The sequence below is a fragment of the Carica papaya genome, chromosome 1, assembly GCF_054855325.1.
Source record: "Carica papaya isolate Zhongbai chromosome 1, ASM5485532v1, whole genome shotgun sequence".
NCBI lineage: Eukaryota > Viridiplantae > Streptophyta > Magnoliopsida > Brassicales > Caricaceae > Carica > Carica papaya.
In genome coordinates, this window is record NC_142309.1 from 24,085,114 (window position 1) to 24,109,067 (window position 23,954).

The 23,954-nt window shown below is 34.6% G+C and overlaps 1 protein-coding gene and 1 long non-coding RNA gene across 3 annotated transcripts; both read right to left on the reverse strand.

The window, feature by feature from the left end:
• Nucleotides 1–590: 590 nt before the first annotated feature.
• Nucleotides 591–2,307, reverse strand: LOC110825400 (RING-H2 finger protein ATL11-like). Its single transcript, XM_022055847.2, has one exon. The coding sequence runs from the start codon at nt 1,848–1,850 to the stop codon at nt 675–677; it is 1,176 nt and encodes a 391-aa protein (XP_021911539.1). The 5' UTR covers nt 1,851–2,307; the 3' UTR covers nt 591–674.
• A 2,835-nt stretch (nt 2,308–5,142) lies between these two features.
• Nucleotides 5,143–9,878, reverse strand: LOC148270462 (uncharacterized). 2 transcript variants are annotated; one of them, XR_015821065.1, is made up of 2 exons: nt 9,001–9,878; nt 5,143–5,313 (listed from the first exon to the last, which is right to left on the reverse strand). It is a non-coding gene; the product is annotated as an uncharacterized LOC148270462 (long non-coding RNA). The 2 variants fall into 2 exon arrangements; XR_015821063.1 differs by having other exon boundaries at nt 5,143–7,671.
• Nucleotides 9,879–23,954: the final 14,076 nt, after the last annotated feature.

Genomic DNA, 23,954 nt, shown 5'->3' on the forward strand with positions numbered 1-23,954 from the left:
CAAATCTGAAGAGAAAAATGTACCAAAGTGAGGGGAGAGAGAAAAGGATCTCCCAATAACTTTATAAAACTATGTTATCTTAGCTATTATAATATATAACTATTTTTTGTAGTTATTATATACAATATTATATTTTGGTAAAAGTCAAAAGTCAAAAGGATATTTCATTGTCAAGGGTGCTCCAAAACAATCTATTAAGATAAAATCAATTTTCGTTTAACCAAAAAAGTCCAATTTTTCATTTAGTGCATACCACCGTTCACTTTAAGCAATAGTAATTCTTGCATAAGTCAACCAAAACTAGATAAGCATTAGTATTTGATAACCCATACAATGTGAAAAATAATTTATTGTTGTTAAACCTAGTTTATAAAAAAAAAATTCAGAAATTTTATACAATTTATCATTCAATTTACATTTGATTCAACTAAGAAATTTGGTAAATTGTATAAAAATTGATCTTATATTAATTTACTAATACATAATTAAAAGAGGGAAAAACAAAAAAACCTAACAATTGAATAAAAATCATAATTACAAAGAAAAAGAAAAAAAAAAAGTCATCTAAAATCACAATTACAATGAAAAAAGAAAAAGAAGGAAATAAAAATTTATATTCACGTAATTTGGGAGAAATCCACTGATAGCCACACCAACCCTTCACCTAAATTTGCTCAAAACGGTGACCTACTGGGTTTGAACAAACCCTTCGGTGAACCAACACCCACCTCCTCACCACCACCGATTTTCCCCGCTCGAACCGATCCAGTTCTTGTTAAAAACGGCGGAGTCAAGCTAAATCCGAACCGGTTCTCTTGGTCGAACCGCTCGTATTGAAAAAAGCTCCTTACACTTTCAGCCCTATAACCCCTCCTCGTGCTCCTCGCACTAGGAAATGCCACGCAGCTTCTGGTTCGATTCAAGGTCGACGTCATGAGATGGCTCCGTACCTCGTCCGGTAACCTCAGTGTAAACCTCTCGCAATCCTCACCTGGTTGAACTAGTGAGTGACCCGTTGAGTGAGACCGGGTAAAAAATCCAGTCAGCCGCCAACCAGTTGATCTCGATCTACGTGGCCAATGGTGATTGGTCAGTGGGCTTGTTGTGTTGATCAAATTAGTATTCTGTGATTCTAAATCGGTCGTGTGATCATCGCCAACGCCTACCGCGCCTTGGTTGTTGTCGAGACGATTTTCCGGTTCAACCTGAATGGAATCCGGGTCAGGATTTGTGACAGCCGGGTGAGAGATTATTTCCCCAGGCTTGGGGACGAGGTTGGCTCGGCAAACGGGACACGTGGTGTGAGAAGAGAGCCAGGCGTCAATGCAATCAGGATGGAACACGTGGCTGCACTTGGGGATCAAACGCAGCGTTTCGTCATCTTCGAACTCGTTCAGGCACACGGCGCACTCGAGCACTCCTTTTCCAATCTTAAGCCCTTTGACCGTGGAATATAGAAACGTAGGGAACATCTCGATGACCGACGGATCCAGCCCACGACCCGTCCGCCATGAACGGCGGCCAACGCCTGCGATTCCGGGAGGGAGGCCCTCTCTGGATCCAACACGGCGCTGCATGCACTGGCGGATGTAGACCGAGAAGAATCCCATGACGAAGAACGCGCTCACCAGGACCACCATGATGATGGCCATCAACGGGTTGAACTGCGGCCCCAGTCGGCCACTGAGCTGGTCCGTTGGCGCCATTCCGCTTCCTGTCTGTGCAGCGGCGTGCTGTAAGACATGGAGAAAAACGAGTACTGATACTGACACCTTGGTGGCCGCATCGTTGAATGTGAAACCGACCCGGATTGCTCCGCAGTGACTGAACTTACTTTGATTGACCGTCATCTGGAGCAGAGCTCTGCGGCGGAGCTGGTCATGAGTTAATCGAAAGTATTTTCAGCTTTTTTATTCGTTTAGCACTTTTTTGATTCGGGTTTTCAATGATTTGCTTATTGCGGAAAAGCAAAGCAAAGAAATGGCAATGGCGGTAATATAGGAGGCAGAAATATCAGAAATGGATTTTAGGTGTTAAGAGATCGGACCTTCATCCACGCGCGAGTGGCTGCGAGTGGTTGAATGACAAAAGAACTCGCTTGTCTCGTCTATATCCTGGGGTTTTGACTTTTGACTTGGAGAGATGCTCTTTCGGGTCTCAAAGGAACAAAGGTTGTTCGGATTGATATGTGTAAACCAAGAACCGGCGGCATTGATAAGAACGGCAGTTGGCCGGTAATTGTCCGAGCTTAAAATAAAAAAGATTTAAAATAAATTATAAAAATGAAGATAGTCGGAATTAAAATTATTATAAATATTAATCTAACAATTCCTCCTTTAATTTATTTTAAAATGAGTTATTCATAGTAAGTATGTATCCAATCACGAGCGGGACAAAACGCACAATTGATATGTCGTTTTGATTTGTGTATATTATATAATTTTGCATCATAATCTTCTAAAATTAAATTGTAAACCGGCTGAACCAATTGAGGAAGTCCAGGATAGGACAACTGTGTATAAAATATTATTTTTATAAAGAAAATCAACATCAGTTCCTGTGATAAGTCACGCTTTGCCATTGACTTCTTCAAAGAAATCATTGTTGTGTACATTATTATCAATGTTAATTTTTATTTATATTATATAAAAACTAAATATAACATAAGAATTCTTAAATGCTAAAATATAAATTGTGTTTGATCTACAATTTTTTCCGAGATAAATGGATAACTGGATCAATCAATTATTAAAAAATAATATTTAAGATAAATTATTTAATTTTTTTATTTTTGTATGCAAAACTAAGTTGGCAAACAATTTGGTTTCTTTGTATTTAACTCATATTTTTCAAGTTTTTAATAATAAATATTTTTAATCTATTATTTGAATTCAATTTATTGAATCTTTTTAGAAAATTTTATAATTTATTATTTAGATACTAAAATTTTAAATTTTACTACGCAACATAAAACACAATAAATAAGTATAAACATGAAAGTAATCAAGATAACATAAGTTAAACAAAACTTAATGAATTTTCCACTACTTAAAACTTAATATTAAATGAAAAAAATTTAATACACAGTTAGTATTGAATGATATTTCATAATTTATTAATATTAAATATATATTGATAACTACGAATCTACCAACACATCAATAAATTTTTTTACATTATTGAATCAATCATTACAGTTTATAAATTAGTGATTCATAATACACTTATAAAATTGTAGTTATATATTTTTAGTAAAGTTAAAATTTATAAATTTTAATTAAATATAAAAAAGGTTAACCATGATGTTGGTATGAATTTAACCATTTTAAGTATTATTTTATAAATAAAATAGATAATGCATGAAACATGATGGAAATTTTCATACATTTGAACAACAAAAAATTTATTTTAGATGTATGCACATCTGTTTTAAATAAATATGGAAACAAAAAGCATGAATACTGAGTGTATATGGATTAAGCCTTGACCTATAATTTTTAGTTTTATATTGTCAAGAGATTCGAACTTGAACTGGCTAAATGCTACCCATGAACCTAATTAGTTATAGTATACAAATATATGTGTATGTATATATAGATATATCTCTAACGAGACTTCTGGATATGGAGACGGCCGTAAAGGAGAATAGTTCAAAAGTATATTATGTGTTTATTTGCAACAACTAAGAATAAAACATTAAAATATAAGGACAATATTTTAAAAGTCTTCGAATTTTTTCATTATTATTATTATTATCATTTTCATTATTTTTAATTTATTTAAATGATTTTGCAATGAAATATATATATACATATATAAAACGTTTGTTCATAAAATTCGACGGCATTTTATCAACTTGATGATCCGTTGAGTTACATAATATATACTTCTTAAACTTGGTCAAAAGTATAAGTAAATAAAAAATTCATTTTTAATTCTTTAATATATACCAAAATTTTTGGACATCTATGGTTCCAGTGGGCCAGGCCCATCATAGGGCCCAGGAAATTGATAATCAATTATGGGTCTGGAGATGCAGAATATGATAATATGGGCTGGTCTTGATATATGAGCTCATCAGCTTTTTTTCTCTATGGAAAAAATGATATTCAGCAGGTCGATATAATTTTATTTTTTAAATAATGTATAAAAGCGTTTTTTAAATTTTTAATAATATAATATGAGAAATTTTATAAACTAGAAAAATGTTTTTTTATCAACCAGACAACCTTTGGAGCCCCTGGTTTTCATTGGCCCACGGTTTCGTTATGCTGCGACGGTCCGACAAAGCCGAGGACCACGTGGAAGCTATCAGATGGCCACTTGTCAATTGTCTCATCGAATCCGACGAAGCACAACACCTTTATCGATGGGCCCCAATTTCCATCACATCTTTCATTTTAATTGTGTTTTTGCCGGTTTTGGACTTAAACTACTAACACAAATTAATTTTTGAGTGTTTTGTAAGTTTGCATTTGCCAATAATTATGTCGAGAATATTATTGTCACAATTAGAGCAATATTAAATTTAATTATAATATTTGATAGCAATTTTTATATTCATATAGATTATAATTAATTCAACCAAAAAATAAATTACATTTTGTAATAATAGTAAATTTATTGTAATTATTTTAGTATTTATATATATATATATATTGTTAATTTAAAAATATTAAAGAAGTAATTAAGTAAATTGATTATAGAAAAAAAGAAGGTTTTCAAAAATTTAGGAAATGTAATATCTACTTTTTAATTTTAAAATGAATTTTAAGAGCATGAAATAAGCAATATATTCATTAACCTTAAAACAATGTTAAAAAAAATATTTATTAATAGAAAATAAATAATTTCAAAACTCTATTAAAATGATAATAAATAGATTACATTTTATTGTTTATTATATTATTTAACATATAACAAGAGAAAAATAATATAAATAACTATAGATATTTTAATGATAAATATATTATAACAGCCCGAGACCTATTGTCGGTGTTACGAACGTTAGCACAATATTTCTAACTAGTAAAATAGATAAATATTAAATATACAGCGGAACTACACTTTAATATACATCCCTTGTGTAACAACCCCGGAAATTTAAAGGAAATAGATAATAACCTAAGTACGGAAGCGAAATAAAAGGGTTAAACTTTACATTTCTTACACAATAATTTAAAAGTACTAAACAGTATTATGAAATTCACCATTTGAAAGAAATATAAGAAATAAGGAAATAAACGGAAAACGAAAAAATATCTAATATCTACTCGCAATCTTCTTGCGGATCAGACTCTGGAACCTGGTCATCTTGATTTGAAATAGTTAAATAAGAAATGAGTTACACTAGTTCAGTAAAGATATCACAGTATATCACTGACACATAAATAAAGGTGGATATAAAAATAAAAACAACTAATTGAACGCTAAATTTAGCAAATCCATTTATCAATCATAAAATTATTTACCGTTCACTTACCATAGTGAAATTTATGAAAACAAGCTATGCAAACAATAATATCATACGGATCATAATTTCATGTAAGATCAGCAATATAGCACATATCATAAATCTATACACATTGTCAAATAACCAAACAATAATTGTCACCTTTCACCAGTCTACTAGTATCCATAGGGGTTCATAGGGATGTCCCAGCTACACGTGACCCCTTTCCTTTAACAATCTCAATTACAGGCCGTCCCCATACCCCGTCTGGTATGAGCATTAAATTATTAAACCTTAATATCCCCGTCCAGTATGAGGGTGAAGCGGGTCGTCCCCATACCCGTCCGGTATGAGCGCCAAATTACTAAATCTCCATACTCCATCCGGTATGAAACAACGTTCACGACAAGGTTTCCTATGTACCTGATCCGTCCACCATCTCTCAGAATATCTAATAAGGTTGCCGTTCCATATGATTATTTAACCACACAACTTTCTCATTTTTCTTTAGTCTCTATTTTCTAAATTAATCATGATCGCATAAATAAACAAACATGCATTGGGGAATGCAATCATATTTCAATTTTTCAATCAAACAATAGTCACGAAAGGCAGCAATTCATGCATTCAAATCATAAAAGTGATAAACCAGATATCATCATGCTTTTAGACTATAAAATAAATTTACATAAATCAATAAAGAACAATTTTCGGTTTGGACTCCATTAACAATCCGTAATTAATTATGCACATTTATTTAATTTGCACAAATACCATATTATTATTGATTTAGACTTTAATTCTTTGATAGAGAATAGGGTGAGGGATCCTTACTCGATTTGACACCCAAAAAGCTAAACTGTTTAGAACGCCTACAAGCGGTCCCTAGGTTCCCTGAATATTTCTTTGGGAATTGAAACGCACTAATAGTACCTACAAATATTCCAAACAAACCCAAAATAAGTCCCAGGACCACTCTACCAATTTTAAAATTTCGGCACGGTGGCTCCGCCGTGCTTCAACGACGGCACCACCGCCCACAGCGGCAGTCCGCCTCGAGTCAACTATTTTCCACTGAATTCAGCCGATTATGCATCGATCCCTGCGAGAAAACACGTTAAAAGGCATTGGTTTGCCGAAAAAATACAAAAAACTGAAACTCACTAGCAGCGGCTCCTCCGGTGCAGCGGCTCCTCCGGCTCATATTGCGGTTGGGTGTTTTACTCTGGTCAACCTGCAGAGAAAGATACGATGATCACAACGGCAGAAAAATTACACCGAATAGGAATCAAAAAGGGCCTCATCAGAGGCGTTTTGTGAAATTTCCTGCGACGGTGTCAACGGGATTCGCCGGTATTTTTCGACTAATTGGCAGGTCTTTTTGCTCCGATTTGGCTATGGGTGAGCTTAAAATTGAATTTCGTACAAAGAGAAAGTTTTTAACTTTTTTGGCAGTCAAAAATGGTTTCGGTGCGGCGGCGGGTGGTAGCGGTCGGCTCCCCGGTGGCTGGGTCATCTTCTCCGGCGAGGGGGTCTGGCAGCTAGGGTTAGGGTTTGGTGCGGATGAGAGTTATTTATATCCGTCCGCTTTTGATCTAGACTGTCCGATCGCGATTAGATAGGAAATGAATTTGGGTCGTTTATCGCGATCCAATCTGGACCATCCATCGCGATTCACTCTGGGCTGTTCGATCGCGTTTGAATCTGGCAGTTCAATTGTGTTTAGGAGTTCGATCGCGGGCACACAGATCGCCCACGTGACTTCCTGCATGGCACTGCGTCAACGCCCTGTGTCCACGTGGTGTGTCCTGGTTCGTCGAGACTGCTGACCAGGCGTCCCACGTGCCAGAACTTCTCCAAATTGTACTTTAACTACTGATTTCTGATTTTTCTTTCAAAAATATCCCAAGAACCCAAATTTTTACCTATTTTTTTCAAAATTGTTTCTAATTTCATCATCATTCAATTTTTACTTCATTTTTATCCCAAATTAAATCAAATAAAATACAATAAAATAAAATAAAATAAACAAAAATTATATTTATTAATTATTTAATTAGAACAAATTTTTATGGGTATTACACTTTGTGAAAGAATAATTATTCATTTACAAATAATTAAGGCATCTAAATTAATTTACAAATCTAAAATAGAAATTAACTAAGGTTTTTCTTCACCATATTTTATTGATGTTGAATTTGTTTCTTATCTCCTCTAACCTGAATGGGGGTGAATTGGGGTGAGCTTCACGAGCTCAGTAAGAAAAAAGATTTTATAACGGAGACTTATGTACATACATTCATGTCATATCTAAAATAAAATAATATTTATAATCAAGAAAATATCAAATAAAACATCTCAATCAAAAAACACAACAAAATAAATCATCACACGAAACATATTTTAATCCTCACTCTTATAACCTTATTCTTATTCTCCTTTCAAATCACACTCATACTCGAAATATCATAATACACTCAGAATATCACATCTAAAGTTTAGTCTTGTGATACCGTTTATATTGTCATCGAGGAGAGGCGAAATGGATCATCTCATCGCATGGATAGCACACACACATAAATTTCACAATGGCCACAACAGGTACGTTTGCTAGGTGACCCACACTCATAAATACTTATCCACGTCTGAACTATATTTCAAACTCTATCCATGTGCAGGTTCACCATACCCGCTGAACTTCAGCCACACACGCACCCTCCCCTCCTCGATTCAGACTAAACAAGTAGGTATTCAGAGTCCTTACACTCTACACTCTTTCCAAATGTCTCTCATTTCTAATTTACTCATTTCTTACCTAAGATCTTAATTTTTAGTATAATTAAACACAAACACACACATAAAATACACAATATCATCACACACATCAGAAACATACATTTCAAACCACTTTCTAAGTCGTCATGTACAAGATCACACAGCAAGTATAGAATATTCAGATTTCTAGCGCAACTGTACCAGATCACACAACAAGTACAGTACACCGTACATATGGACTAGATCACATAGCGAGTGCAGTGCATCCAAATTTCATACGTACACACACTGGTTATACATTTCACATGCATAACATATGTACACACATTTTAATACACACACATATATTACAATGCAGATATGTATCTTCATTACATGTCTCAAACAGAATACATATTTATATTCACACAAACACACACAATTTCTACAATACGCACACATTTATACTTAAATACGTACACACAATCACACACAACATATCATATACATATTTATTCACCTATTTGTTCTTATTAATTCTATTCTTATCAATTATATTCTTATCAATTCATATCACATTCATCGTATATTCTTATATATATACACGTACATACATAACAACATATATATCTATATACGCTACATAAACACAAACAAATACAAATTAAACATACTAATTATATTTTTATTATACTGCACATACATTTAAACATTCGCACACAATGCACTATACATATACACATTTATATAAATATATAATTTATGTCTCTATAAATAATACACATAATTCTTACCTATGGTGTGATCAGGAAAGCTTTGAGAATCCTTTCTATCTCGATCTACAGTCCTCTCGGAAATCCGAATACCATCGAATAATTTTTTTCGTTTATAATAGAAAACACATAAATTAAATTATGAATAATTTTGAAACTATATTACGCGAAATGAGGAACAAATTTTACCTTGGAACATGAAGTCTCGGTCGCTAACGTCACCACCTGTTATCATATGCGTGTTACTGAAAATGGAAAGTGCTGATGATCAAATCAACGCGCATTGTCGCATGTGGCAAACCAACATCGTATTTGGTCGTCACCCTTCCATTTTTCTTCCTTAATTTAATTTAATTTGTTTTCTTTTTTTCCTTTTCTTTTCATTCTCTTTTTTTTTCTTTTTTTCTTTTTTTTTTCCTTCTCTTTTTCTTTTCTTTTCTTCTTCCTTTTCTTGTCTCTCTCTCTCTCTCTTCTCTTTCTCTCTCTACCCGACCATGATTCTTCTCTGTCTTCTTCTCCTTCTTCTTCTTTTCCCCTTTTTGATTTTCCTTTCTTCTTCTTCTACTACTTCTTTTTTTTCCTTCTCTTATTCCTCTTCTTCCCGCGATGTCTCCCCTTCTGTCGCGTCCCACCTTCGCTAGTGCCGCTCACTCCTCCTCCTCATGCGGCTTAGGCTCCTCCCCTCGCTCCGCTCTCTCGACCTCGATCCTCACTAAGCTCGGTCTCCTCTCTCACCTACTTGAACACATCTCGCTTTCTCTTTTTTTTTCTCTTATGCTATTTCATTATATATATACATACATTTTTTTGTCGCTTTCTTTGTTCTCCTTCTCTCTACATTCTTCTTTTTTTTAATTAATTAATATATATTTTATATATTTTGTTTCTTTTGTACCCAGTTGGTGCACCAGCTGGGTATTACATATATATATATTTTATAAGAGATTGTGGGCTTGAATTAAATTATCTCACAATATCTGCCATCAATTAACGTTGTTTATATTACGTTATGATTGATATCAATATATTATTTTAATTGATGAATGTACTTCTTGAAAGTTATATTCATACGTGTGTCATCAATTAAAATTTAATTATATAATATTACTATTAGTATATGTATATAATGTAATTAATTAATACATTTGTTATCTTATCAAAAAAATAGGATGGGACAAATGTTTAAAATATCGCATATTTGGATATCTTTGAATTAATTATATATATATGTATATATGGTGTTTTATATTCATGATTTTAAACTTGCATGTTGATCTTGTGGAGTGAGATGGGGGATTTTAGGCTCACTGAATTTCATAATATGTGGTTTTTGTGACTGGTGATCTTGCGAGTAGCGGCTATATTGAACCCATGCCTTTATGAAAGTTGACACGTTTGTTCTCCTGTATAAGTCTTCCTCTAATCTATGCCTTTTGTCATCTTCTATAAGGTAACGTTGTAAAGGCGCAGAACTTAAATATAAATAAAGTTATAAATTAAATGCGGAAGCGAAATAATAGAGTTAGGGTTTACATTCCTTACACAATAATTTAGATGTCCAATAGGGTTAAGGAAATGTTTCTTCTAAAAGAGCAAATTGAAATAAAAAAAATAAACAAAAAGCAAATCACTAAGCATTCTAAGACGACATTTACTAGCTTTTGAAGGGAGTTTGACTGGTGAACTATTCGCAACTCTCTTATTGATTGGGATCTAAATCTTGATCCTCTTACTCTGAAATAGTTAATGAAGGGATGAACTACATTAGGCCAGTAAAAATATCACACTAATTACATATACGAAAAATTAAAAATTGGTAAAAATTAGAAAAACAACCAATAAAGTCCTTAATTTATTATAAATTCATTTACTATAAAGAAAGCCATTTATTTCATATTTAAGTAACAAGTCTATTCCAATAATAACTTATGAAAACTCATATTTATGCACTATTATTTATCACATAGAAGATAACAAAAAACGATCATTTTACATTTTTACCTGCTTACCAATATCCTTTGGGGTCCATAGGGATGTCCTCCTTCTCGTGAACCCAATATCCAATTAAACAGTTAACCGGTCGTCCCCATTACCCTTCCAGTATTGGCGCCAAATATGTTACCACTTCGATACCCCGTCCGATATGAGGGTGAACCATATCTCCCAAATCTTCCTACTAGGGGACTTCCCAGTCCCGTTCGACTGAAGTAACATTCACGGTAGGGTTCCCTATGTACCAGACCCATCTAACTTTTTTCGGGTACCCAATAATTCTTTCCTATATAGATTTCTATCAGCATAAAAATAAATCATGCAATAACCATATCTCATTTTATACCCACTGTCCACTTAAACAACAATATAGTTTTACACTACTAAAAAACCAATGACAAGGATACTAACACGCAATGTAGGGAAAATAAATAACAAAATAATCAAAAAGACCCTAAAAACCATCAATTGAGTTACGTACAGTATAATAGTAAACAAATATATGCAATATAGAAAAATAAATTAGAAATCAAAATGATTGTGAACTAACCGGTTCCAGCTCCACTAATGACCTATAATTATTTTTAAGGTTATCTAATTTCTCATAAAAATACACAATTATTAATTATTAAGTCTCAATTTGCCGTAACGGAGAAAATGATGAGTGATCTTTACACGAATTAGTGTCCAAAATATTGAACTTTCTACTGCACTTGCTATCGGTATCTGAATTTTTTGAATTTTTCTACAGAGATTAAAACACTTTTCATGTACCTAAAATACCCTAAAAAATAAAAAATCAGGGTTAAAAATTCTTTATGGCCAAATTTGGAGTTCCGGCACGGCAGCACTGCAGGTGCTCCAGCAACGACACCACCACCCGTGGCGGTGGTTTGCCTCGGCCTGGTCATTTTCGGTCGATTTTGCCTGGTTATGGCTGCCTCTATACAAAACCTACCGATGGTGGGCTTTTCCATGTGCGGCGGCTTCGTCGGCTCACCTTCTCAACTGAGATTTTTTCTTCGGTCAACCTATAAAAAATAGAACGATGAACATGATAGTAAAAAAAGCGCACGAAACAGGAAAGGGGAAGGGGCTCATTGGAGGAGGTTTCGGGTTTTGCTCGTTGCAGCACCACCAGGCTCTGCTCGCGGTTTTCAGCTCGTATGCCGTTTGTTTTGCTCCTACATGGCCACAAAGGTGCTCGTAATCAAATTTTGAGTGGGTATGAGAATTTTTACCCTTTTTGGCGGTCAGAGGTGGCTGCTGTAACACCCACCAAAACTTTTTTTTTTTATTTTTATTAACAAATATAATTTTTTTATTTATTTATTTAATTTAATTTATTATATTTTATTTTAATTTAATAAAAAAATGGAGTAAAATTGATAGAGTATTAAATTGAAAATAATTTTGAAAAAAATGGGTGAAAAATTGGGTTCTTGAGGTATTTTTGAAAGAAAAATCAGAAATCAGGGGTCAAAATATAATTTAAAAAAAATTTTCTACGTTCGCGCCCGGTCAGCAGCCCCGACCAACCAGGACGAGCCAAGTGGCAGAGGCGCTGACGCGGGAGGCCACGCAGGGGAAGCCACATGGATGATCCGCGTGCGCGCGATCGAACGGCTGAGATCTGTTCCCGCGCACACGGACGACCCAGAGTGAATCACGATGGACTGTCTAGATTGGATAACGATGAACGGTCCAGATTTACTCTCTATTTAATCGCAATCGAACGGTCCAGATCAAACACGATGGACGGCCTAGATCAAAAGTAGATGAGCATAAATAATCTCCATCCGCATCAAACCCTAACCCTAGCCACCAGAACCCCTCGCTGGAGAAGAACACCAAGTCGCTGGGGAGTCGACCGCCGCCACCCGCCGCCACACCAGAACCCTTTCTGACTGTCAAAAAAGGTAAAAAATTCTCCTTTTGCACGAAATTCAATTTTAAGACCACCCATGACCAAATCAGAGTGAAAGAACTGGCCAATTGGCCGAAAAATACCGACGAAGCCCTGCGGTACCGCCACATGGAATTTCGTAAATTGCCTCCGATGATGCCCTTCCCCATTCCCGCTTCGTGTAATTTATCCACCGTTGTGATCACCATTTTCTTCTCTACAGGTTGACCAAAGCGAAACACCCAACTGTAACGTGAGATGGAGGAGCTACCGCACTAGAGAGCCCCATCGCTGGTAAGTTTCAGTTTTTTGTATTTTTTTAGCCTACCGAGGCCCTTTAACGTGTGTACTCGTAGGAATCGATGTAAAATTGGTCGACCTGAGGCGGACCACCGCCACGGGTAGCTGCGCCATTGTCGGAGCACGCCAGAGCCGCCGTGCTAGATTTCTGAAATTGGCTGAGTGGGCCCTGAGATTGATTTTGGATTTATTTAGAACATTTGTAGGTACTATAAGCGCATTTCAGTTCCGAAAAAAAATTCAGGGAACCTAGGGACCTCCCGTAGGCGCAGTAAATCATTTAGCTTTTTTGGCATCAAATCGAGTAAGGACCCCTCACCCTATTTCCTATCATAGAATTAAAGTTTAAATAAATAATAATACGACATTTTGTATAAATTAAATAAATGTGCATAAACTAATTATGGATTGCTAATGGAGCCCGAACCGGATATTGTTCTCTATTGATTTATTTTACAGTCTAAAAGCATGATAATATCTTATTTATCTATTTTATGGTTTAAATGCATGTACTACTGCCTTACCTTATTACTGTTTGATCTTGGATTTCAGACATGACTGCATTACCGGATGCATGTTTATTTGTTTATGTGATTATGTTTGATTTGGTAATGAAGATTAAAGGAAAACAGAAAAGATGTGTGATCAAATAAACAGATGGAATGGCAGCCTTACTAGATATCCTGAGATATGGATGATAGAATTTCTTAAAAACTACGATTGCGACATCTTATTTCACCCGGGTGAGGGTAACATGGTAGTCGATGCACTCAGTAGAAAAAGTGTAGGTACATTAGCCCATTTAATGGTTTTGGAATGCAGGCAAATTGGGGACACACAACAGGTACGACTTTAGAACTTGAGGAGAGTCACATGTTTAAGTCACCTGACTGTTCAGCCTAAGTTAATCCAGAGAATAAGGGAAGTTCAGTCCGCTGATTCCACCCTAGTAGCCCTCAAGAAGGATGCAGAATAAGGAGTTATCTCAGAATTCCGAGCCTCCGCCGATGGGTTGCTCAGATTCCAGAACAGGGTGTGTGTTCCAGGTGATAGTGAGTTAAAGAGGGACATCATGGCAGAGGCTCAAGGCTTAAAGTTTGCCATGTATTCCAGAAGTACTAAAATGTACCAAAGTATACGACCTCGATTTTGGTGGAATAGGATGAAAGGAGATATAACTGACTTTATTTTTAAGTGTTTGGTATGTCAACAGGTCAATGCAGAGCATCAACGCCCAGGCGGGCTACTTCATCCATTACCGATCCCAGAATGGAAGTGGGAACATATCACTATAGACTTCGTGATAGGATTACCTAAGGCACACTCAGGACATGATGCCATCTGGACAATTGTTGACCGGCTTAGCAAGTCTTCCCACTTATTGGCTATCAGATTATCGATCCCTTAGACAAGTTAACAAGAATATATATTCGAAAAATAGTCAAATTGCATGGAGTACCAGTGACAGTAGTGTCCGACAGGGACCCCAGGTTCACTTCTTGGTTTTAGAATAGCTTTCAGCAAGCCATGAGAACGAAATTGTTCCTCAGTACTACATTCTACCCTCAGATCGATGGACAGTCAAAAATGACAATTCGTACACTTGAGGATATGCTCCGAGGTTGTGTCCTTAATTCTAGGGGCCGTTAGGATTACTATCTACCCCTGATAGAGTTCACCTACAACAACAGCTACCAAACGAGTATTGACATGACTCCCTATGAGACATTATATGGGCGTTCATGCAGGTCGCCGATTTGTTGAGAAGAAGTGGCCGATAGAAAGTTGTTCAGCCCAAATCTGGTAGAGAAGACTACATCCAATATAGTTAAGATTAGGAAGAACATTCGGACGGCTCAAAGAAGATAAAAGAGTTATGCGGACACCCGGAGGAGAGATTTAAAATTTAAGAGAGGCAATTGGGTGTTCCTCAAGGTCACTCATTTCAAGGGAATTGGTAGGTTCACCAGGAGAGAGAAACTGAACCCCCAATTTATTGAATCATCTGAAGTCTTAGACAGAATTGGTACCTCCTACAGACTAGCACTGTCTCTAGAACTTTTTAAGGTCCACAATGTGTTTCATGTGTCCATGCTACGCAAGCACAACCCGAACCCCTCTCATGTCTTGTTCCACAAGCCTCTTCCATTCTAGGAGGATTTTATCTTATAAGAAAGTACTGGTCGGAATTGTGGATCGAAAGAGCATATTACTCCGTAACCAAGAAATTTTCTTTGTAAAGGTCATATTGCAAAACCAGACACCGAGGGATGCTACATGAGAGTTAGAACCAGATTTAAGAGTCCAGTATCCCAACCTGTTCAATTGAGAGTGAGAGACAAATTTGAGGGACCAAATTTCTTTTTAGGGGAGGGGGGAAGAGTTGTAAAACCCATCAAAACCTTTTTTTTTATTTTTTATTAATAAATAAAATTTTTTTTATTTAATTTTATTTATTATATTTTATTTTATTTTAATTCAATGAAAAAATGGAGTAAAATTAATGGTTGGTTAAATTGAAAATAATTTTGGGAAAAAGGGGTGAAAAATTTGGTTCTGAGTGTATTTTTGAAAGAAAAATCGAAAACTAGAGGTCAAAATGCAATTTAGAAAAAATTTACCACGTTAGACTCCCGGTCAGCAGCCCTGACCAATTAGAATGCGCCAAGTGGCAGAGGCGCTAATGCGAGAGGCCACGTGGGCGATCCGCGTGTGCGCGATCACATGGCTGAGGTCCATTCCAGCGCGCATGGATGGCCCAGAGTGAATCGCGATGGACGGTCCAGATTCACTCCCCATTTAATCACGATCAGACAGTCCAGATCAAATGCGAAGGACTGTCCAGATCAAAAGTGGATGGGCATAAATAACCCTCATCCGCACCAAACCCTAACCCTAGCTGCCAAAATCCATCGTCGAAAAAGATAACCCAGCCGCCGGGGAGCCGACCGTCGCCACCCGCAGCCGCACCGGAACCTATTTGACATCCAAAAAAGGTATAAAAAAATTTTTTGCACGAAATTCAATTTTAAGCCAACCATGGCTAAATTGGAATGAAAGAACCGACCAATTGGTCAGAAAACATCGACGAAGCCCGACGGTGCCGCCGCGGGGAATTTCGCAAATTGCCTTCGATGAGGCCCTTTCCGATTCCCATTTCATATAGTTTTTCCACCATTGTGATCACCGTTTTCCTCTCTACAAGTTGACCAAATGGAAACACCCAACTGCAACTTAAGCCAGAGGAGCCACCGCATCGGAGAGCCCCGCCGCCGGTGAGTTTCAATTTTTCGTATTTTTTCGGTCCACCGAGGTCCTTTAGCGTGTGTACTCACAGGAATCAACGTAAAATCGATCGAATTCGGCCGAAAACGACTGACCGAAGGCCTGCCCTTCCGGAGCACACCAGAGTCGTTGTGCCGAATTTCTAAAATTGGCTGAGTGGGCACTAGGACTGATTCTGGATTTATTTGGAATATTTGTAGGGATTATAAACGCGTTTCAGTTTCTGAAGAAAAATTCAGGGAACCCAGGGACCGTCCGTAGGTGCAGTAAACCGTTTAGCTTTTTCGGCGTCAAATCAAGTAAGGACCTTTCACCCTATTCCCTAGCATAAAATTGAAGTTTAAATAAATAATAATATGGTATTTTGTACAAATTAAATAAATGTGCATAACTAATTATGGATTACTAATGGAGCCCGAACCGAACATTGTTCTCTGTTGATTTATTTTATACTCTAAAAGCATGATAATATTTGATTTATCTATTTTATAGTTTAAATGCATGTATTACTGCCCTATCTGACTACTGTTTGATCTGAGATTTGAGACATGACTGCATTACTGGATGTATGTTTATTTTTTTATGTGATTATGTTTGATTTGGTAATGGAGATTAAAAGAAAACAGGAAAGGGGTGTGATCAAATAAACAGATGGAATGACAGTCTTATTAGATATCCTGAGAGATGATGGATGGATCAGATGCATAAGGAACCCTACTGTAAACATTGTCTCATACTGGACGGGGTATGGAGACTTGGTAATTTGGCATTCATACCGGATGGGGTATGGGGACGTCCTGCTTCACCCTCATATCGGACAGAGTATTGAGGTTTAATATCTTGGCGCTCATATCGGGCGGGGTATGGGGACGACCCTGTAAATGAGAGTGTTAAGGGAAAGGGTTCACGTATAGCAGGGACACCCCTGTGAACCCTCATGGATACTAGTAGGATGATGAAATGAGAAACGGTTATAATTTGGTTTATTGTTAATAAATATTGATTTATAATACATTCTATGTTGCTGATGGTTCATGAAATTATGATCTATATGGTATTATTGTTTTTATAGATTGTTTTCATAAATTCCACTATGGTAAGTTAACGAGAAATGATTTTATGATTGATAAACGAATTTGCTAAATTTAGTACTCCATTAGTTGTTTTGATTTTATATCAACCTTTACTTCTGTGCTAGTGATATAGTGTGATATCGTTACTGGGCTAGTGTAGTTTATCCTTTATTTAACCATTTCAGATCAAAATGACCCAATTTCAGAGCCCGATCCACAATAAGATTGCGAGTAGATGCTAGATACTTTCTATTTTCTATTACTTTTCTTATTTCTTGTGTTTCTTTCAGAGTATTCATTCTGTAATATTGTTTAGTACTTTTAAGTTATTGTGTAAGGGATGTAAACCTTAATTTTTTATTTTGCTTCCGCACTTAAATTATTATATATTTTCTTTTGGATTTCCAAGGTCGTTACAGTTGCGGTGTAGCGACGATCGGCGATCGGCTCCCTTTTCTAGTGATTAGTTCTTCTTTTCCGGCGGGTGGCTAGAAGCTAGGTTTGGGTTCAGTGTGATGCGAAATATTTAAACGAATTTCGCGTTAATCTGGACTGTTTATCCCATTTGATCTCTATCGTTCAATCGCACCTCAAAAAGAACCAAATTTGGACTGTTCATTACGTTTGATCTCGATTGTCCGATCATATTTAAAGGAAAAACAAATCCGGACCGTCCACGCATGCAGGATCAATCCTGGACCGTTCAATAGCGGGATATGCAGATCACCCACGTGGCATCAACGTCAGCATGTCTTGCCACATGGTGTGCTTTGGTTAGTCAAGGTTGCTAACTGGACAGTCCTACATGGCAAATTTTTTTTTATTTGTACTCTGACCCTCAGTTTCTGATTTTTCTTTTAAAAACACCCCCCGAACCCAAATTTTCACCTATTTTTTTCAAAATTATTTTTAATTTCATCACTAACTTATTTTTTTTCATAAATTCAACAAAAAATTAAAATTAATTAATTTAAAAATAACTTTTTATATATTTAAAATGTTAAAATTAATTTTGGACTAAATTTCGGTCCTGGGTATTACAAACGCAAACTTATACAATATAATTATTTGATTTTTTACGAATATAAAATTCCCATTAAATAAACTTTTGCTATAACATAAATAATTTAGTTTAAATTACCCAACAAAAAAACTTGATTCATATTTAATTTTAAAAAATATATTATATTTTTATTTGTATAAAAAACATTAGTCTTAATAAATATGTTAATGAAATTTAGATACTAATAATAAGCGACCACATTCTCTCTTAAGTGTAATATTTTTTTAGAAGACAAAATTTCCATGAATAGTACTTCACTTGAACTTGACAAAATAATATAGTTAATTATAATATATATGAAAATCAATATAGATATCAAGAGTCTCCTATGAGTACCACTTAAAAGAGTCAATTTTCAGCTTTCTCCAAAAAAGGTGTTAGTTTGTGCAATTGAGGAAGGAGGAGTTATTCTCAAATGCATATAATCTTTAAATCCACTAATAGCCCCTCAAAAGTGTTGCCCATGAAGAAGTTTTTTAGCATAATTGAGTCTAGAACTAGACATTGCCATTGTAAGCCCTTTCTACTTCCAATCCACCTTCAAATTCTAGAGTCGTAAGTAAGGAGATATTTTTTATAGGTAAGTAAATGATTCCTTATAGCCTTTCAACTTATATGACAGCTCCACTTCCTTTTGGCAAAGCTTCTATTTTGCTTGATGCTCTCGAGCTTGCTTGCACGAAGGCTTAAGCGCTAGGTCCAAGAGCTTCCATCGAAACAAAATATCTAATTTCAAACACAAACCATAATAAAACTTCAAAATAAATAATTTAATTTGTAATTTTTAAATAATTACTCCATACCCTTTTTGTAATGACCCGATTTCTCTATTGAGAAATGAGCGTGAGCGCTACTCTATACATATAATATGATAAATTTACGCAGTAATAAATGAAAACTTAAGATTCAATCATCATACAGAATTACAAGAAATGAGGCTTATAAGATCTTTTACCTTACATCGCTATAATATAATTAAACTGACTTTACAAGACGAACTCTTACTGTCACTAAAGATTCTTCAAAATCTTCTTTTGACCTTGAACTTACTCTTGACTTGAACTAATATGCATTGAGGGTGTGAATTGGGGTGAACTTCACAGACTCAATAAGGAAAAGAAGCAATGCCCACAACAAAGACATACACACACTAAATCACCAAATATTCTAAATCAGTTTATTCAATAAATATTCAGAATTTCTTATTTCATTATTATAACTTAGTACATAAACAGTTTCATAAATAACATAATTCGATATTCAATATCACAATTTAAGCAATAAGTAACTCAATATATATCAATTCAGTATTTTAGTATCGTAAACTTTACGTATGACTTCTTATTTCTTCCACTTAGTTTATATTTTATTAAAAATAATTTTACCACGTTATGTCGTTTTCGCTGGTATCAACGAGGGTAGTAAGGATCCCCTCTACACCTTGAATACGTTACAGTTCAGTTCACAGTTCACAATTTGCAGTACATAATATACAGTTCTCAGTTCTTATCGCTTTGCCACGTCTGGCTGAAGCCGTGTCCATGGGTAGGGTTCACTATAGTCATATACCAAAAGGCTACACACACACAAACCCCTCGGTGATACCAGTTAAACGAATTTTTTATCTTTTAAGGATTCTTATGTTATTCTTTTACTAATCAAGTTCACCACCAGATGACCTACTCAGACATGCACCTCTTTATATATCATATATACATTATACACCAATAAGCATACACAACAAGCACAATACATACACTTTATACACACAATCATCTACTCAAATAAGTGTATATAAATACGCAACACATACAACATAAATATACTTGTATATTAACACAAGACATAAATTTTTTAAAAACAGACACATACAAATTGTTCACTCATATACACATGCATTGCATAACCCACAATTATATATATATGTGTCACACACGCCTATAACTCGATAACTAGCATACGTAAAATCTGCATATATATACAAGCAACAGTATAAATACATAATTATACGTTATACACAACATCATGTAATTTTTTGATCATATGCAGTTGTACAAATGCGAATATGATGAGTTCACAAAATTTGTGGTGGAAAACGTGAACAATTTGTAAAGTTTGTAAACAAGTCATTTCAACGAAAAACAAGATTCCATAAAAACATGGGGTCCTCTGAATGAGACTAACACAATCCCTTACTTACAATTGAATTAAAAAGTATTGGAATCCTTATTGATTTGAGTTTGCAGTCTTTTATGAATTCCGATTACTGTTTAGATAATTTTCTCATTTATAAATAAAAACACGTAGGTTAAATAACGAATACTTGTTGAAATAATTAAAATATAAAAGCGGATCAAGATTTACCATAGACATGCGATTTCAGGCACCAAAATCGCCACGCGCTGCCACATGCGTATCCCTAGTTCACAACGTGCCGCTATGGAGCGCCGCTGCTGGACCATCGCATGCCATTGCAGACCACCGTGAATCAATTGGAATTCACTGTGAAACGTTTCACGCACACGGATCCAGCGCGTACATGGCGAAATCGCGTCGGAAGGAGCCAGGAGTATGTGAAATCGCGCTGTCAACCATTGTGAATCTCCTTCTTCTTCGGATACACACCATTGCACGATTCTCTCTCTAGTTTCTGATCGAGCATATTATCAGCTGCTTAGACTCCTCGGCTCATCACGAGAGTCGTGCACCGTCACATACCGCCTCGTGCAGGTCGATGGTAGCTGCGATTCTCATTTCTTCTCTCTCTCTTTCTCTATCGTCACACCACTCTCTCTCTCAAGGGCTCGCTTTCTATCTATTTTTATAGTCGGAGAGAGGAGAGCCCATGCGAGCCTTCCTACTCCTTCTTTAGTGGAGGGAAAAGGCCTACATGCCTCTTTTTCCTCTTCTTCTTCGGCGGCCAGAGGCATACACGCCTCTGGCTTCCCTATTTTTTTTTTATGTCACCAAAATAGCATTAAAACGATGTCGTTTCACCTGCTTATATTTTTCCCTTTTACATATCAAAACCGACGTCGTTTTGGCTTTTTCTACTTCTAAAAAGCAGATGGGTTGGGTTGTTACACTTTTGTCTTATTGTAATAAGACCAAAAACTTACTGTAATAAAGCCAGATGTCTTCTGACCAAAAACTTATTGAAATAAGCTTCCTGATTCAATTACTAACATGGGTTTTTACCTCATACCCTTTTTCCCCGGATTAACATGTGTCCAAATGGCATTACCTCATAATTCTAAGCCCATTGGACTCAAATTGGGCTTAATTTGGACATTGTATTGGGCCGGGTTGAACTCATAATTTATAGGCCTAGTCTACCTTGATGACGTGTTTTGGCAACTGGTAGAACAGAACAGAACATAGAAGACAAGTACCCTTTTGAAAGAATCTGAATTGCAAGTAAGAACAAGAACAAAAAATTAAAAGGTTTCCCAGAATTTGAGGTTTCAAAATCCGCGGTTTCTCGAAAAGTCAACAAGTCCCATTAGTCTAATATGGTTTAGCAATTTAATAAACTTAATTATGAAATGATAGCTATAGTTTTAATTAATTACTTAATTAAAATAAGAGCCAGGGGCAGTAGTACATTGTGCCCACATGCGCAGGTTAGAATTTTTGGTAGCGTGCATTGCGCTTAAACCACATGCTACGATGCGAGTTAGAATGATAATTAAAACTAAGCACGATTTTTTATTTTTAGATACATAATTTATTTTGGTGTTTTGTTAGGTGATGAGTTGTAATGCTAATTACAAGTAATTCCTAAATCCTAAGCTACATATATATATATATATATATAGGTGAAGCTTTAAATATACATACATACATACATACATACATACATGTACATATATATGCCTAAAATCCTGATTCTCACATCTTACCTTGATCAAATTCTGACAAAAAATGTAGGTGTCTAACGCGGTTAATACTTAATACAATAAAATAAGTATTATCTTAATCAATATATATACACACACACATATATATATAATATAGATTTCTAATTATTCTTGTTACACGGTAGAGGTTATTTTGAACTTACTATCAAAATTAAATTCCCCAACTAAATTAATTGAACTCAAGTTGTCACGCAATAAAAAGTATTTATTATTTCTGACTAAGTAACCTAATTATAAGTCATATACATATTATAAAATTAAATTTAAATAATAAAATTAATATAAAATTAAAAACATAATTTATTCATAAAAATTAAAACTTAATTTAATAATATTTAAATACTATGAATCTTGCATCCATAGCTTCATAAATTGTATAGGACGATAAGTAGTGATTAATTAATTAATTAATTATTAAATTTCACTGTCTATTCTACCTCAATTAAGACCAGAGCGTTAACTTTTTCTAATAATAAAAAAAAAGAATTCAATAATAAATATCAAGTGGGAAATTAAGTAATTAATTATAATTAAACTCAACAATGTATATATAAAAACAATAATATTCTAAACAAGTTACGTATTCATGTGTCTTGTTTAATATAAATAAATTGGATTAGAGAAATAAAAACTAGGTAGCCAAATTGCTAATTCTTTATTTCTTAATGGGGCAAAAAATCCAATTATCTCCCTATCCAAATTAAGAAAAATATCATATCTGGCCTTTTGATTTGATTGATATATTTTCTTATTTTTTAAAAAATTAAAAAATTTGAATTAATTAATTATTTTTTTTTTTGTCTTCATAGAAATTGTCATATGATATTTATATAATAATAATAATAATAATAATAATAAAACAATAAAAATCAGTCTAACAATTCCTACGCAAAAATTACTAATTCCAACAGCAGAAGATAATATATAAATAATAATAATTTATAGTTAAAACATGGTTTCACGGTATATTATGTGATGTTTCGCGGAAGATAATCCAACAACGACGGGAATGTTTTATTGATCTACGGGATAGTTATTGTGTATATGCATAATATACAAAGTACAAGTATAAAAATATTATATATTCATATATATATATATATATATAGAACACACAAAAAAATTAGTATAATGTTTTTGTTTAAAAAAATGACTACAAGTTTACAAAAAATTTACTATTAAAATCTTTACTGTTAGAAGAAAAATATTTGCCTTCTTGTCCGAAATAGAATGAAATTTTGTAACAAATCTGTAAATTTTGAGCTAGTTTTGTAAATTAAAATTAAAATATCTTCTAATACATTTACAAAAACTATTTATTTTGGGATTAAAATTCTTTTTACGTGTTAATAATTTTAGATAATTTATTATATATAATTGGATATTAAGTATTTTTACTAAAAAAATAAATAAATTTAATATATATTAGTTAATTA